At 38.8% G+C, this 17,793-nt stretch overlaps 1 protein-coding gene across 1 annotated transcript; it reads right to left on the minus strand.

Moving 5' to 3' along the window:
* Positions 1-1,530: 1,530 nt before the first annotated feature.
* On the minus strand, positions 1,531-15,824 carry LOC139718054 (polymerase delta-interacting protein 2-like). The gene is made up of 11 exons (XM_071629549.1): positions 15,684-15,824; positions 13,028-13,091; positions 11,723-11,820; positions 9,627-9,735; positions 8,713-8,782; positions 7,950-8,060; positions 6,642-6,778; positions 5,795-5,821; positions 4,222-4,347; positions 3,034-3,113; positions 1,531-2,233 (listed from the first exon to the last, which is right to left on the minus strand). Exons 1-11 carry the CDS (start codon positions 15,821-15,823, stop codon positions 2,119-2,121), a joined length of 1,077 nt encoding a protein of 358 aa, XP_071485650.1. The 5' UTR covers position 15,824; the 3' UTR covers positions 1,531-2,118.
* Between the last annotated feature and the right edge of the window lie 1,969 nt (positions 15,825-17,793).

Genomic DNA, 17,793 nt, shown 5'->3' on the forward strand with positions numbered 1-17,793 from the left:
TCAATATCAGTTGCATTACCAGTGATAACAAATATACCAGGCAATGATGGTGACAATAACATCTTTCATGACTGTTACCATCATCATTGTAATAAAAACTCAATGCAACATAGCTCCTGTGTATGTATTATTTGCAAGAACAGTAACTCTCATGCCACATACTGGTAATCTGTGGCAAATAAACGCTGTAAGATGTAAAGCATACTAGATGTACTGATAATGATAAAACTGCTGTGTATACATTTGAATAATTCTAGAAAATGCTAATTTCCTCCTCCCAATACACATTTGCAAGCAATGTCGTTGAGTACATAATAAAGTCTGCAAATGTACAAATCCAATACTGTATATATATTACTTCGTTACTCTATGTGAATGGAAGAATAATTCTATAAAAGCCGCTATGAAATACAAACATGTCAATTTATGCCAAACGCTTCACCTGGCATATATGGTAGATGGGTGATAGAAGGAAACACCTCTATCAATAACAATACTTGTTATAAATTCAGTCTTTTGGTGGGCTATCAGTCTTTTGATCATCTCTGATGTTATATGCAGAGGAAAAAAAAAGCCTCCTACATGACAAATAATTGCATTTCTTGTGTGTACCAGGGTCCTGTTTCATAAAGCTGTTTGTACAGTTATGCACGACCGTACAAACAGCTTAAATATAACAAGCCAAGTGGGTTTCCTAATCACTGTTAATTCAATAGCTTAAGTTGAAATTTGCAGATGCTAATGATTATTCTTACATGTTAACACATGCTTTCAGTTGAAAGTGTATTTTTGCCCCAATGTAGATGAAATATTGACATACAGTCGTACTTTGTTAAAAAGAAAAAAATGGGCATACAAATTGGCACTTCATACTCCAGTCATTCATAAAGTCATGCATAACTGTACGAACAGATTTATGAAACAGGGCCCAGGTAATTGAAGGCTAGGTTGAAGTCCGTTCCTTGCTCACTGAAATAGTCTAGATATCAATAGATTTCATCAAAGTGTGAACAGGTTTAGTGTTTTGCTGGTACAAACTCTGGGTTGAAATAAATTTGCTAAAGCAAAAATTTAATGGACTACATGAAATGAAGAAAAACACAGTACGAATATTGATCGTGAAGCAAAAGATATAACACCATAGTGAAGTAAGAAAAAAAAAAGGTGGAAAAAAGACGGTAAAACTTGCAGGGCATTTCAGTGAACATGAATGCCTTGTGGTTATTTCTTTATGTGTGAAATACAAGCTGTTATATGATCCATGAAACAGGTGTACTTATTAACGACAAGTTTTCAATCGAAATGAAAATGTCCAGTTGTTGTATCTACTTCTCATGCAAAAGATGTATCAACTGTCCGCACTGCAACCAAGTGTCTCTTCATAAAAAGTATATTTCCTCTTTCCCCACAGCCTATCTTTGGGAATATACACCACCTGCGCAATCGCTTTCTTCCAGCCTTTCAATTTCAATTTCCAACATGGCAAATGTAAAAAAATAAGGAACCAATATGAAGGCAAATGGCCTTGCCCCAAGCCTATCTTTCCTCTGATCACTGTAGATTACATAATGATGTACACTTTCTTTTGAACAATGTCGCTCACATTCTCTCGAAGTCACATCTGAGTGTCCTGCACTAGTCCTCATCTTCAATAATGGGAACTTATGCCATCATGTGATTCAAGGGACAAATGGCTACATTTGCATTTGACTAACCTGTTGGAAAAGGCAGACATTATGGAACACAAGGGCAGAAAATCTCTCCACGCTCGCCTGATCAAACTTCCGTTAAGCCATGAACCATTCCATGGGAAAGAGTCATTGGTACGAATCTAGCGAGAACTTACCAGATCAGGCAGATAACACACCGTATGTAATGTCTGCAATCAACTGTCTGATGCTGTAATTAGCCACTTTTGGAAATATTTCCAACTTCTGAGCATCAAGATACGTGTAAGATTGCTCCACTAGTTTCCATACTCAAGAAAAAAATAATAATCAAATTGATGGTGCCTGTCCATGTTTGACATCATATTGTATCAGTTTGGCTGTCCTCAAGCAGAAATTTTCACCACGGCGCTGACATCGAGCAGCCCCCAAGACATCCTTGCGATGTCCTTTACCAGAAGAAGCTGTGTGGGCTGGAGTGGTCGTCCTGTTTGCTCTCCAGCGTGAAGGGTGGGATACGGCAATCAAACGTCTGCCCGTCGCTCTTCTCCATCCGAAATGTTCCCCTTTAGGACAAAGGATAATCACACAGGGAGGTTAGTGCAATATTAACAGTTTTGGAGATGTAAATGCTACATCTCACTCTCCTCAATGTTCAATTCTACAAACAGTGGTTGAATTCAATCATCATCTAAACATCATGCTTGCTACCACAGAGTTACAGTAAACCTCGCATGTAGATACATATGGGATGGGAGAAAATCTGTAAGTGTATGCAAAAGTGAAGAATACAAATATTTAAGACTTTCATTGCAACAACTTTACCCGATTTGTTGACTTATACGATGTTGACTTACCCGATGTTTACTGTATATCATGATTGTACTATGACCAAGTGATATAATTTCAAAATCAAAGAGAAGAAATGGACTTTGACACCTAAAATATCATTTGTCATGCCATGCAGTTTTGTCAGTACACATGAATAAGCCACACACACCATCTCTTTTCGCTCCACACGGAAACTGAGTGTGTAAACCAGCTTGTTGATGATGATTAATACTAGAAGTGTCATAAAAGGAAAACCACTGGTACATTGACTACATCAACAAAATTGTTTATGATAATAAATACTGGAAGAATTTCTGCAGACAGCTGCTAAAACTGCCTTACCAAGGTTATTCTTGATAAGAAATATCAGAAGCACTTAAACAGACAGCTACAAAATCACATGACAAGGTTGTTGATACTAAATATCAGAAGTGTGGAGCAGTTGTCCCCAGACTCCCTGCAATGTTTCATAAGACCTAATCCAGCTCTGATCTAGCCCTGAGTGAGAGATGTCAGAGAGAAGGGTGCTACCTACCACATGTGGCCACTGGGTGCTTGCAAAGACACATGGCTGCTGTACTGGAAGGCAGGTTGCTCCTTGGATAATATGGGCTCCTGAGGGTCAAAGATTAGATGGTTTCTGTTAACACTGGTTGGTGATTGGTCATAATGCAATCATGTGACTAATGCAGTGAAGTCAAGTCAGGTGATACAATTTAAGAATTTGACTGACTGCCAGTGGGGTTAGAATGAAGTGATGTGTATTCATGTAAACCATCTATCAATGTAATATAACACTTGATGGTCCCTTGGGAGTTATATTTCTCCTCAAACAATGTTTTCCCTCAGGGTTTTCACTTCCTGAAAGTGTAATCTCTTGGGGAAAATATGACTCCCACAGGGATGTCAAGTGCTATATCATAACTCTAAGAAGGTAATATCTGTGTTATGTTCCCACAAGGAGGTTCAAGTGACTTTGGAAGAAATTTTCCTCCCACAAGTCACTCTATCTCTTGCCAAATTTGCATTTCAAACAAGAGGGTTGGGCCATTCTCTGACATCCCTCAAAAGTGAGACACAATCTGTCACATTTATATTTAACATTTTATCAGAGCTTTTTACGTTGTCCTGATTCCAATATCTACATGGCTCTAATTGTCACAAAGAAGCACAAATTTGTTTTTGTTATAAAACGATAAATATATAAATTTTCTTTTATTCAATTTTGTCCATACCCTGTAGGCAATCTTTAATACATATATCTAGGTTGTCAAAGCACAAGCAAAGTTAGCAGCCAGTTAGTTGTGTCAGGCATGTGACTTTTATCTACAATGTCTTCACTACACAATTTCTGCACGGGGGATTTTTATAAGTGGTCACTAGGAATAGGTGGTCCATATGTAGGTAAGTGATTGCTAGGGCAGGTTTGACTGTATCAGATGTCTTTCCACCAAGTCTCCACTACAGGCTGATGGGACCCAACAGAAAATCCGCCATTACTGCGGTGTCACATGTGTGCACGCATATGCTGAATGCATGATATATATTGCAGCAGGAGCGAGCCAGTCACAATACCCGCGTATATATTGTGCATTCGCATATGTGTACACGCATGGGACACCACAGTAATGGCAGATTTTGCTGCCAACTTGGATCTGTCTGTACTGGTGTAATGAACTAATTAGTAGTACAGTTTGACAGCTGGTTTGGCTTTGAGTCTCACCTGGCCCACCACGCCCCTCCCCCTCACTGTCTCCAGAGTACCAGACAGGCTGAAGATCCGCCAGTGTCTCTCTCTCAGCTGCACCGTCTCATCACCGAGGTTCTCCAGCCGGATGCAGTACCTCCACTATGAGGAAACACGAAAGAGAACATACAGGAAGTCGCTCAAATGAGCTGCTACTCTCTCTAAAGCTCGCCGCAGACCACACAACCTGAGGTTGTACAATCTTCCGACTGTCGGTTTGACATCACCAAACACCCAAGTGTCATGTTGTAGGACTAGGTCACAAGACCTGGTCGGAAAGTTTTGGCATGTTGAATTTTGTCAAGTGGTCGTGTGTTTATAGCTAGCTAGCTGCTAGCTGCAAGTGCACTGTGTGCTAAAGTGTGTGGAGACAGGTTGCAGGTCCTTAGGTCAGGTCTCATGCGGTGCCAGGTCACATGACCTGGTTTGATGGTTGTGAGGTCGTATGACCTCAGGTCGTGTAGCGCGCAGCGGGCTTAAGGCATTCAACTCTTAACCCACCTTGGCACGACTGGGATATCAGAATACAAATTATCGCAGTGATGACTGATTTTTATCTTTTTTAAAATTTATCTATTTATTTTAAACAGTAAAGCATGGTCATATCTTTACTTTTTACGTCTGCACAGATCTCTTCACAACTGCCACCGACATGAACACCTAAATGTTCTCTGTTTCTTAGAAGTGTCTAGCTGAAATACAACTCATTTGTACAACTTCTGGCTCTGGAAAGAAGGAGACCTCTAAAAACTCTTTGATATATTCTACCTTGGACCAACAGTGAACCTGAAACACTGGAAGAACTTCACTTCCCCTACCTCTAGGGATGCTTCCCACCAAGCTTGGTACAAAAATTATGCATTTTGGCAGGAGAAGATGAACATGTAAATTCTATCTTGGGGCCCCTCTTTAATTTGTTCCCCCAACCCCCTTCCTCTTTGTGCCAAATCAGGCCACCACTTCCACAGTCACGACCATCTTATCAGTAAAGTCTTCACCTCTACATGTATCGAATCTCAATACAACATGGTTGTATTACTTCTGGATCCAGATCTGGAGATTTTAAAAACTTAATCGCTATTGTATCTTTTGGGCCCACCCTTGGGTCCCATGGGTGGGTGGGGGGGGGGGGGGGGGGGGGAATACGTACATGAACCATTCGAAAAAAACATTTCATCTCCTATCTCAAAGCATGAGCCTTGCCATGTGTGGTTAAAACTGGACCATGGGTTTAACAGAAAAAAAAAAAACCAAAAATGTAAAAAGTTAACACATGTCTGCTGGCATATAATGCATAGTGCCTGATGTATGAGGCCTGATAGATAAAAGCAATCACAATAGTTCAGATCAGCCCTTTGACTCATGGAAGCTAAGAATAAGAAGACAAAGATAGGAAGTTTACGGATGATGGGCAGGACACAAAAAACATCCCATGACAGACAATAGGCAAGAACAACAGCTGACTTGAGCCCGTGGTTCAGCGGAGCTCAACGAAAGGCTCAATTGTATTTATCCCTGTAATAGGATTTCCCATTCTGGGCTTACTCACCCAATATACACTGGAGTCTTGTGAAACCTGCACAAGGGAGAGAAAAAAACCCCAAACAAACAAACAAAAGAACATGAGTATGCCATGTACATTATGCATGTCACATATTTACAGCAAAGTCAATTCAAAGTCAAAAGTGAGGCAATTGGTTTCTTTTCTTCTCTTTGAATCTTGGTCTCTCCTTGCTTGTCATTTAAAGGTACTCTGTATACCCTCTTCAAAAATGAGTCACTAAAAAACTTCCACAGTTACCAAGCATTCACAATGGGGTAAGATGAGAGTGACACTTTAATTATCTCATCTACATTGTATTTCCTTCCCAAGACAGAAGACATATTCAGCTTTCTGTACGACTTCCATCCCTTCCCCGTTATAGCACCATGACTTGCAAAATGATCTTGTACATGTAACAGATCTCTCTGCAGAAATCCTTTCAAATATCCACCAAATCTATTGCATGGACTTATCAGCTTCATCAACATGTATACACAAAATTAGGCATGTGATTCCCCCTTGAAATACCTCTTGGAATGTCTGTCTATGGCCTCTCACAGTTGCTCTATGATGTGAATTCAAATTGGTTGTGTATCCGTTGACGTCATATCAATAAATCTATAGTGCTTTCATAAATGATCATACCTCAGGAATCTGACATTCAGTATTCCGTAAATTTGATTCTACGTCAGACATTCCATCCAGTACAATGCTTAATTAACAAGGACTTTTGCCCTACTGGTGTAGAAACTATTTTTCATATGAGCCAAGAGCAATCTATCTGTCTCACCTGCCCCCACCCCCTCTTCCCCCATATGCCCCAGTCCCTGTCTCTCTAGGTGCAAAGACTCACCCTAGCACCCATGTAGAACGGTATGACGGTGACACGGATGCCCTCCGTCGTCTCTCGGTGGACGTCGGACAGCTCCAGCCATGGGTGGTTCTTCTCCTGCCAAGCCCTCAGTGTGTCCTTGGGTGTGAATTGGGGATCTGGGCCGGGAGGGGTATATCACCAACAGAGGTCAGAGGTCAACATAACCCACAGAAAGGCTAACAGGTGAATGCATACTTTTCAGACCTGGGGCCTGTTTCATAAAGAGTTACGATTGATCTTACGCTTGATTAATTAAGCGTAACTCCGTGAATTGAGCGTTAGATCATACCTGATTGTCAGTCTGTTTCATACAGATGCATATGTTTGATTTACAGCACAGATTGACTAGCAGATTGAGCGTAAAAATGTTTGAATTGCATCAACCATAAGATCAATCTTATGATCAATCTCTATGAAACAGGCCCCAATTTTCACAGGGTAATGTCTAGATCTGTTACAAGTTGTCAGAGGGAAACTGGGGGAAAAAAAATAAACATAGTGCCGTTTCCTGACTGGGACCACTTTTAGTTCAACCCAAGTGCAAGCTGATCTCACAAGAAACAAAGCAGTGGTGCTTCAGACATGTGGTCCCTAGATCAGCAGTGAAAGACTGGGAATCAAGTAAACAAGCCTGAAATCCACACAAAAAACCATAACATGCCTTTAAAAGATGTTTAAAAAAAAGCAAACAAGAATCAAGAACTAAAACTTCTAGACTGGCAGATTACAGAATGCTTAGTGCACTTTTTGGATAAACTGAAAACAAAGAAACAAAGAAAGAAACAAAAAACCAGTGATAATGTGTCAATCATTAATGAAACACCTTCATAGATGGTGCCTAGAGATGTCTTTCATTGTGACAGAAGCACATGTGAAGCATCATTTGGGAAACTACACCAAATACGGACGCGTAGAATTAGAAATTCTTTGTGAAATATCAAGGGCACATTAATGATTATACATTGCCATGAGGCCTGGCTTACAGCACACTACAGGGTCAGAGGGAAAAATCCCTGCTTATCTTTTACGGGCAATGTCTGAACTTTAATGGTTTTAAAAATCACACTGAATTCAAGTGTAGTCATTTTTTCTAAATCTTAAGCAAATATTTGTTTCAAGACAAAATATCTGACGCATCATAGTGATAATAATTGCAAAAATCTTGAACAACTCACCAGGTAAATGGACAGAGAAGAAAACTTAAAACTTTAGGTCAGAAGCCAGTTGCTATTGACATTTGGGTATTTCATTCTCCTAGTTGATTGCAACCAAGGTAGGGTTGCTTACCTTGACCAGGGTTAAATTCCAGGAACTTGTCAAAGAGCTCATGGCTGATGGGATGGGCTTCACCAGAGGAGGAGTAGGGGAGGACGTCTTCGTGTGCAACATAATCAAGACCTGTTGCGGGAAAAAAACAGGTTACAACAATTTTCAGCATTATCATCTTTATCTCTCAGTATCACTCCTACCAACCTTATCATCTGAAAAAGCAAGAGTCATCATCATCATCATCATCATCACCATCATGACTATCATCACCATCATCATCATCATCATCATCATCATCATCATCACCATCATGACTATCATCACCATCATCATCATCATCATCACCACCATGACTATCATCACCATCATCATCATCATCATCATCATCATCATCATCATCATCATCATCATCCTCTACATCGTCAGTTTCAATTCAATTTTGCCTCTCCTCAATTTCACCATAATCTTACCTGTCACTATCTTCTTCTTGTTCATCCTCCCTATCCCCATCATCACCTTCATCACCATCACGATCATCATCATCACCATCATCATCATCATCATCATCCTCTGCATCGTCAGTTTCAATTCAATTGTGTCTCCTCATCTTTACCATAATCTTACCTGTCACTATCCTCTTCTCTCTCATCCTCGCCTTCATGATCATGATCATCATGATCATTAACTTCCTCCCATCAACATCAGTTACATCTCAAACTCATCAGTATCATCAGCATTCATGTCATTACCCTCGTCATTCATATGAGAATATTGCACCTACCTGGAATAGCATACAGAGACCTATTATTTTCTTGATTTCCCAGAAATGTGACAGCTTCTGTCTGTGCCCTCTGCATTGTAGAAAAAGGAAAAGAAAAAAAATATTGAAAGAGAATGGCACTTGCAGGCAATACAATGTAAATCAAAATTATGCATACTAGTACATTTTCGAAAGGATCTTCCAAAGGTAAATTCAAACTAGGGCATACAAGAGGTTGGCAAAATAAAGATCACACTGATGCATGAATGTGTGTACAATAACACAAACACATACACACACACATACACACACACAAAACAACAACAACACATACCATATCACACATGTACATGTATGTACTATCAGGGATATATTGAAGGGGGGGGGGGGGGAGGCATGCTAGTACAAACATGAATGCCCAAACAATACAAACATGAATTATTTTTCAACACGTTCACAAACTTCCAGACATGTACAATCCTACACATTTCAAAATTCTCAATTACAATGTAATATCAATCTCTTTTTTTTTCCCTATTTTTCTTGAAATACTGAAAATCCTTTGAAGTGATTTAGTACTCATTTCACGAGGCAAAATTTTCACCCTTACTATTACACATCCCTCTTTAAACAATACAAACATGAATCATTTTTCAACAGGTTCACAAACTTCCAGACATGTACAATCCTACACAACATTTCAAAATTCTCAATTACAATGTAATGTCAATCCCTTTTTATTTATGTTTCTTGAAATATTGAAAATCCTCCGCAGTAATTAAGTTAGTACTCATTTCATGGGGCAAAATTTTCATCCTTACTAAATCCCTCTTTAAAACACTTCAGATTAAATCTTTGCTTTCAAAGATGTATATTCATTCTTACATCAACTTTATGCTGCTTTCATTGACAGTTATATAAAGCAAGACACTTACTATGAATGGACAATCCCTTGAATCTATGAGCACTTGGTAGTAAACATGTGTTTTCCCTTTCACTTCTTTGTTTGTGTCCAAAGGCATTCCATCCATCTTCTCTGTGGATCTGTGAGGAGGATGAACAAAGACATTAACATTAACACACACACACACATACACACACACACACTGATGCATTCATTTACAATAAACAGTGGAATTGTGCATCTTGCATTGTAATGGTTTCATTTCATGTTGATATCAATATGTTCTTTTGAAAGTTGATGATCCGACAGGTATTTCCATTGGGTACAGTATTAATTTCCTTCAAGACATTTGAGACAAAACAATTAAGCAAATCCCTAAATGAAACAAATTGCCAAGCAACAACATACATGCACCATGCTAAGCACTGTTAAGAGATTAAAACAAACAAAAAAAACAAAAAAATGAAACCCAAAGAATTGAATGTCTAGGCTAGAGTAGTGATGTATGTCCAGGGTATAATAGAACTGTATTATCAGGGTACAGTACAAGTTATTTCTTACAAGACCACATGTGGTTACTGATGCCATTTCTCTCTCTCTCTCTCTCTCTCTTTGTGTACCATAAAGTTCCGTGTATAAGACGCACTATTTTTTCGTCGGAAAACGTTGAAAATCGGGGGTGCGTCGTATACACGGGTACAGTCGAATCACGGAAAAAAATCCGTCATGTACACCCAATTTTATAAGGCCAACTTGGGGCCATGTATGCCCATCGACGTTTGGAAGGTAAGCAATCACTAAAACTTACGGATAAAAGAGCTATCTTTCAATCTGGACACACACAAAAGCTGCAAATATGAGATAAACTAACATCGGCCTTGTGCAGTAACGATGTATCAATCTGGCCATAGACAACAGCTGTAACAGCACTGCTGTGTGCTACCGATGTCAGTCTACCAATCTACCAACAGCCAACCTAGTAGCTGGAATACGCGATGTACAGGTATCATTACTAAATTACCGATACCGTAAAACTTATCAATGTACTAGTATCAATATGGCCATAGACAAAAGCTGTAAAATACGGAGTAATTTCAGTAGGATCGACATTATGTCACCGTAAATATGAACGATGTGTGAAGCATGCATGCATATCCATGTCGTTCGTTCGCTCTTCATTTCACGAGTGCGAGGCCGGCCGGCCCCGGCCAGCTAGGATAGCATAGCTACACTGTGCATGCTGTAGCTAGCTAGCAAGCCTTTGGCAAAGGCATAGGCAGCAGCTGCAGACTGAGAGGCTTTTGCAATGGACTCGCGTGCACACAACGATCGGATCGAAGCGCGCTTGCCTGTTGCGCGCTGTGTGTGCAAGTCCATTGCTCTCTGTGTGCGTGTGCTGAAATTATAGCGAGCTGCCTTTTGCAAAAGGCAAGCACTGTGCATACAAGCATGGTACGAGAGACACACATGTTACTGGTAACAGTGCATGAGTGTAATTGCCGTACGCACCGTACGTCTTGTCGTATGATCCCTCTGCTACACTTGTTGATGTTTTTCTTATTTTTCGTGATGAACCTTCCAGTCTGACATGCGTCAATATGCAAGACACCCTCTGCTATGTATGACAGCAAAGATCGTACTGTATACATGAATGAGTACGATATGCATGACACATGTACCACGATTGAAAGGCGAAACAATAGCAAGTGAGTACCGAGACAAGTCTCGCATTTTGCGTCTTCCATATTTTTTGTTGATGTCCGATGAATACCGTTAAAAGAAGATATAAAAGGAAACGAAAAATAGAGCAAATACATGCTGCATTCTAGGGAAATTTTGAGCTGAAATAATATGTATGACACAAGCAATATTTGCGTGGACATTTTCGTGTTTTTTGTTTTTGTTTTTAATTTTAGGTCCGAAATTAGGGGTGCGTCTTATACACGGGTGCGTCTTATACACGGAACTTTACGGTATATCGGTGGCTCAAATGCTATCTATCTAAAAAAAAAAAGAAAAAAAGAAAAAAAGAAAGAAGTGCTTGACATACAACTTGAGTGTGTAATACAAAGGCCTACAAATTTGGCAGTCTTTGGCATACTGTCTGATGCTACAGACATGCCATACCTCTCTTGTTTGTTTCCAGCGATGTCTCTGTCATACAGTCTTGCCAACCAAGGGAAGAGCAGAATGCCTCGGTAACCAAATATCCTATGCAGAAATAACTGGCACCACAGGATGGGATGGAGAAAGGGTGAAAAGAAAGATTATAACATTTACTGGTGCATATGTGTCTACAGCTAGACAGACCTTTTCAAATTGAACTGTCTACAAATGTGTGAAAAATAATGAACAACTCTAGGTAAAATGCCCTACAGATGAGCAATGCATTTCACCTTCTCGTCACATGGCATGCTTGATGTACTTCTCGTGCCGGAAATTATCCAGCATACATCAGCAGCTAATAGGTACTGCCAGTCTCATGCAAAGTTTGGCCACAATTTGAGATTGCCTTGGATGGTCATGACATTGTAACTGAAGTGAATAAGAATACATGCATGAATTTTGTCTTTTGATTTTTCATCTCATATACATGTATGCATGTTTGTCAGCTGACAAAAACTGCATTGGTTGTTTGTCAGTGTTTTTGAAAGGGAAGACAGCTGTACTCTTTAATATCATCTAAAATTCTTGTACATGCTTTGCACAGACAAGGACTACCAAGATTATGAATGTGATAAGAGGAAAATTACTGCATGTTAACAATTTGAAAAGGCAAATTAGCATGACAAAAGAACTAGATTATTATGAATATACATGATGATCCATGGATGGAATACTGCATATCAACATTTTAAATATTACATACAATCTCTTGGGATGACTACAAGATATTTCATGCAAACTATGGAAAAAATGATACTTAGGATGATACACTGCAGGAGATGGCAATATATATACTATCTCGCCAGTCCACAGACAGGGTTTACACTCTTTCTCATGAATTGAATTCCATGACTTTCCATGACCATTTTAGCTTGAATTCCATGACCTTTCCATGACTTTTACACAATTCTATTTTTTTACACATTAAACTGAAAATTTGATCTCAAATCGAAGCGAAGCAAAGGGAACACATGTACTACACGTCTTACAAAAACAACAGATAAACTTCTATAATTTTTAGCAATTCCATGACTTTCCATGACCTTTTGATGAAAATATCAAATTTTTCATGACTTTCAAGGCATGGAAAAAGACTAGGTCAAATTCCATGACTTTCCAGGTATTCCATGACCCGTATGAACCCTGATAGAGTAAAATCTGATGAACTAGCTGAAACTTGCATAGATAGACACAGGTATTGAAAGACAATCAAGTCATCTGCATGAACATTGCCACACTATCAGGATTATCTACATTGTAGCTCACCTGTCCAGTGACATATTTTCCATGCTGCTTCGGAGTCTCCAATTTTCCAACAGTTTGAAGTTTCCTGTGGATCAGAAACAGACACACCGTCACCATGGCAACTTATCTAACCCTCTTATGGTGCTTTCTTTGCCAATTTACACACCCAGTAGCAGCTAGCACAGTATTTATTCCTTTCTTTCTTTCTTCTTTTTTTTTTTTTTTTTTTGACTGTGCTGATACTGGCATGATATGGTATGATATGGTTGAATTATGGGTGGCTTGCTTTAACCAACAACCCGCATATCGCTCATCACCGTCACATATCAACATCAAAGTGAAGACAGGTTATCCTACTGATGAAGGCTGTAGTGCCGACAGCTGAAAATTCCAAGGGTAGAATTTCTTATAATACTGTAGTCTGTATTGTCCTCCCACGGACAGTGTCTTCGATTTTGGGAGAGTACTCATTCGTTCAAGGATATACATGTAAGCTAAAGAAGTTCAAGTTCAACATCAATATCAAACAACACTATTCACTAGTTTTTTTGTTCATTCTAGATCTTTTTAGCACTACCGATATGACACTGCGTATGTGTAAATTACCATTAGAACAACTAGGGTCTAATACATATTCATATTGAATTTTAACTTTACGGTCTAAGCATAAGATTTACAGACAAATGCACAAACAGTCCATATACACTGTAAGAGAAAATATTAGACAAAGTACTACATGTACATGCCTAGACGTTATAGACAATCTATGTTCTACTTATCTGCTACTAAGATGTGCTTGTGCTAGATTTCTACCCTAACAAAAGAAAACAAATTAGAATCTAGATCAACTAGAGTAAGGACCCCAATTTTCGGCCAGCCTCCAAAATCCGGACACATACCACTTATCACAAGCCAGCAAATTCTACTGTCACGACACACGCATATCACATCGTTTCACACACTGGCACATTCGCTCACCACAGGAAAGTGCCCGAGTCACCTCTAAAAATCCATCTAAAATTCCAAATTTTGCTGTCAAAACCGCAAAATTGCCGCAACTTTTCCAAAGCGCGCGCAAATTAGGTCCCATGTGAAGAATCAGGGTCGCCGAAAAAGCGCTAAATATTGAAAAATTACGCCGTTCCGCTGCGAGATTTTTCCCTTATCGCAAGCTCAGAGTGTGATGGTATCCTCAAGAAAACAAAAGAAAAACAAAATCTCTGTACGTGCCGATGCAGTGAATAAATGTACAAGGGCTGAATGCCAGTGCAGAGTCCCCAAAATTCGGACACGAATGGGCGCTGCAACATCCCCGATGCACCCTTGCGCCAACAAAGTATGGCGCACACAGATTTTTCAGCAGCCTTGTATACGTATTGACATTGCGCGCGTTTCCGAATTTTGGAGAGGCTGTCTGAATTTGGGGGAATTGACAAGGTGATATTTGGGGGTTCTGTGAAATTTTATGACCTACACTGTATACAACAAAATCAATATTGGGAAAAAGTAGGTTGATATATCTAACATACATTATTATAGATTAAGTTTTGTAGAGTATTATTTAAGTTGAACAAGAAATATTGCAAAAAAGCTTAAAGGGTGTGTACAGTTCTGGTTGAGGTGAGGATTCAGCTTTTAACGTTTTGCAAGATATTCAGAAACCACTCTATGAGATGCCAAAAAGCATGCAATTCTAAGGGGTATCAAAAGTTTATTTGATGAAAATCGGTTTTGAAATGGCTGAAATATCCAAAAACAAGGTGAAACAAAGAGATCTCAATAAAAGGCGTGGCCTGTCGACTTTTATTATTATCACTTTTTTAGATATCTCAGCCATTGAAAACCAATTTTCATCAAATAAACATTGAATTCTTCTTAAGATTAAATTATATGCTCTTTCATATTTCATAAGAGGTTTCTCAATATCTCACTTACGAATGTTCAAAACATGAATTCCCACTTCAACCAGTGCCGTACAGTCCCTTTTAAAGTGTCCGAAAATTGGGGCTTTTATAGGACGAGGAGCCTACTCTACTTCTAACTCAGTTAAGTAAATTTAAGTTCTGTCAAAACGGAAGAGTTCAATTCACGTTGCGGACTAGTTTATACTGGCATTACTTGACATTATCTCAAACCTGTTGAGGCTGAGATCGATAATGAGGCTGGAGGCTTGGGATTCATCATCAGCAGCATCATTCACATATTCATCACTTCATGGAACACAAAACAAACAAAAGAAAGTCTGAATTCCCCCCTCCCCCCTCCCCCCCCCCAAAAAAAAAAACAAAAAAAACCTGGCTTGAACTGCCAAATCTCGTCAGACACAGAACCTAATCAGCGCATGTAGTCTACTGAATATAATTTAGCTGTAGAATATAATTTACAGTGAAATTGTGATAGTATAAAAACAGAACAAAACAAAACAAAGCCGCAGTAGGATACTAGGTCCAACTTCCATAACTGGATCCTACGTAAATATACTATTATTAAACGTATTCCTACTTAATACACTACATACAGTACACGCATATATTCTAAGGGCCACATGGTATGTACATATGTGGGACTACATAAAATGAATGGCGGAATCACGTTCGTGCTCTCTGACATCTCGCACACCAAGTCCTCCTCGAAGCATTAGTCCAAATAACCTCAGTATAAATCTACCTGCACTTACTTTGACGCTAGATATCTTTTGTCGTTTCTGAAGAAGCTTTGGGAAACAACACACAAAAGTTTGTTTTCCCTCCGAAGCAATAGGCTCCTCAAACACGACACAGTGGCTGCCATTTTCAGTTCGATCAGTATTTTTATCATTCCCCGGGAATCGACAGCGCGCCGCATGCATATGTACCGTGCGTGACACACATAGAACAACACGATGATAGCCTTGCACTCAGCTAGCTCGCGTCATCCCGTTGAACGCACTACACGTACACACATATTCATTCTTTCTGTTTGTTGACAAGTTCGGAAAGTCATGGAATTTTGTTTGTGTGTCTGTTTTTATTTATGTTCTTATCTTTTTTGAAGCATCTTATGCTTCAAATATGTCCCACAAATCACTGATTCGGAGAATCATTTCCTGCTACTTCATCTGCTTCTTTGGCAATGAATACACCAAATATCAAAGGAAAGAATCTCAATAAGCCTAAGAAAATACACTTTACTATGAGTATTAGTATATGTCCAGTGTTTTGAAATGCTTGAAGTGGACTTTGAGCTTTCCATCTCTCTTTGGGTTACAGTACCGTATACATGTATCAAGAGAGTAGGCCTATTGTTAAAGACAAGACAAATAGTGAAATATGCCTTTCCCCAAAATGCACTAAACACTAGATGAATAAAATACAAATGACTAAATAAAAAACAAAAATGCCACACCCATCTGTATTATACTCACAGGGTCTGTATAGGTCCGCCCTATTCCCCAGTCTTTAAAATGTTAACACAGAACCAGTACAGAATTCCTTTGTCAAATAACCATACAGGTTTTTGAAATGAAAATATGAATACAAACAAATGTATTACCCCACATTGAATGATTTTGTATGCATGTTGACCTCAACTCGACGCAGTTTAAAACATTTTATGAATTGCCGCCTAAGATTTTAAGTTTAATGGAGTTTTCAATTCAGATGAATTAAAGCAAACTTTTTAAAATGTTTCAATCAATGCTCTAAGAATTTACATGTTGAGAAAAGAATTGTAAGCAATGGTAATTGTACGGTACTTGTACTTCATAATGTGTCTGAAGTATGATAAGGTACATGTACCTGGTATCTAATTTCATACATGCTTGACTTATGAGACCCGAGTAATGGGCTTTTGATTTACAGCTTTTTGGGAAACACCCTTAGCTTACATCAAATATCAATCTTACATGTCATGTATACTCTTGTAATGATCGTGCAAATGTACCACATGTGACGTGTCTTGGTAAATTGTATCAATATGTGAAATGACTTTAACATCATTCTCTTGTTATCAATTACATGTACACTCTGTTAAAAAAAAAAAGTCAATCTGTGCAAAATAAATTTCTTTATTACACAATAAATGCAACTATAAATTCAATTGTTATTACATGTGTGTGTGTAACAGGTGCATTGTAAGCAATACTTCCTATGTTGGATATAACATATACACAATTCACTTCCCTCCTCCACTCTCCTCTTTCTAGGCTCTTCTTTTGCCAAGCAACAGTTCCTGCAAAAGGACTACATACACGTGTTTAATACTGCAAACTTCTCTCTCCCATTATCTTCACAATGCAAACCTTCAAACAACACAGAGAATTCAAGTACATGATGTGCTACATCACTTTGTAATTGATGATAAAAAGGTGTTATGTAAATGCTAGTGCTGTTTTGTTTCACAAATACACACACACACACACACACACACACACACATTCAGTGTATTCTACCCAGCCATGGAATAACCCAAACGCTTGACTCACTGTTTTGAAGACTTTCATTTTTCAAGAAATCACAGAACAGCTGCACTCTAGATTTTACCATTGAATTACTGCAATAACAACCTTTTGTCAGAGTGGAGCAGGATCATGGACACAATGTGTCGTAAAAAAAAAAAAAAAATGTTCCTTTACTTTCACTGGAAGACGTTCAACAATTGAATCAAACAAATTTTAGGAGTATCAATACAGGTAACAACGGTGCATCCATAAAGTTCATGAACTTTAGATAGTTTGCTCATTACAGAAGACTGAATACCCGACCCAATCCATGTTCAGAAAAGACAAAAAGAAATAGATTTTCTTTCAA

This window comes from Diadema antillarum, unplaced genomic scaffold (genome assembly GCF_040938485.1).
Source record: "Diadema antillarum isolate AM-2024a unplaced genomic scaffold, OU_Dant_1.0 scf00000008, whole genome shotgun sequence".
Taxonomy (NCBI): Eukaryota; Metazoa; Echinodermata; class Echinoidea; order Diadematoida; family Diadematidae; genus Diadema; species Diadema antillarum.

Excerpts from the sequence above, each read along its gene's own strand:
- LOC139718054 (XM_071629549.1), bottom strand. The coding sequence starts at position 15,823 with ATGATAAAAATACTGATCGAACTGAAAATGGCAGCCACTGTGTCGTGT. Across the intron at positions 6,779-7,949 it reads GGAATTTAACCCTGGTCAAG|ATCCCCAATTCACACCCAAG; the intron begins GTAAGCAACCCT and ends CTCCCGGCCCAG. Across the intron at positions 3,114-4,221 it reads GGAGGGGCGTGGTGGGCCAG|GAGCCCATATTATCCAAGGA; the intron begins GTGAGACTCAAA and ends TTTGACCCTCAG.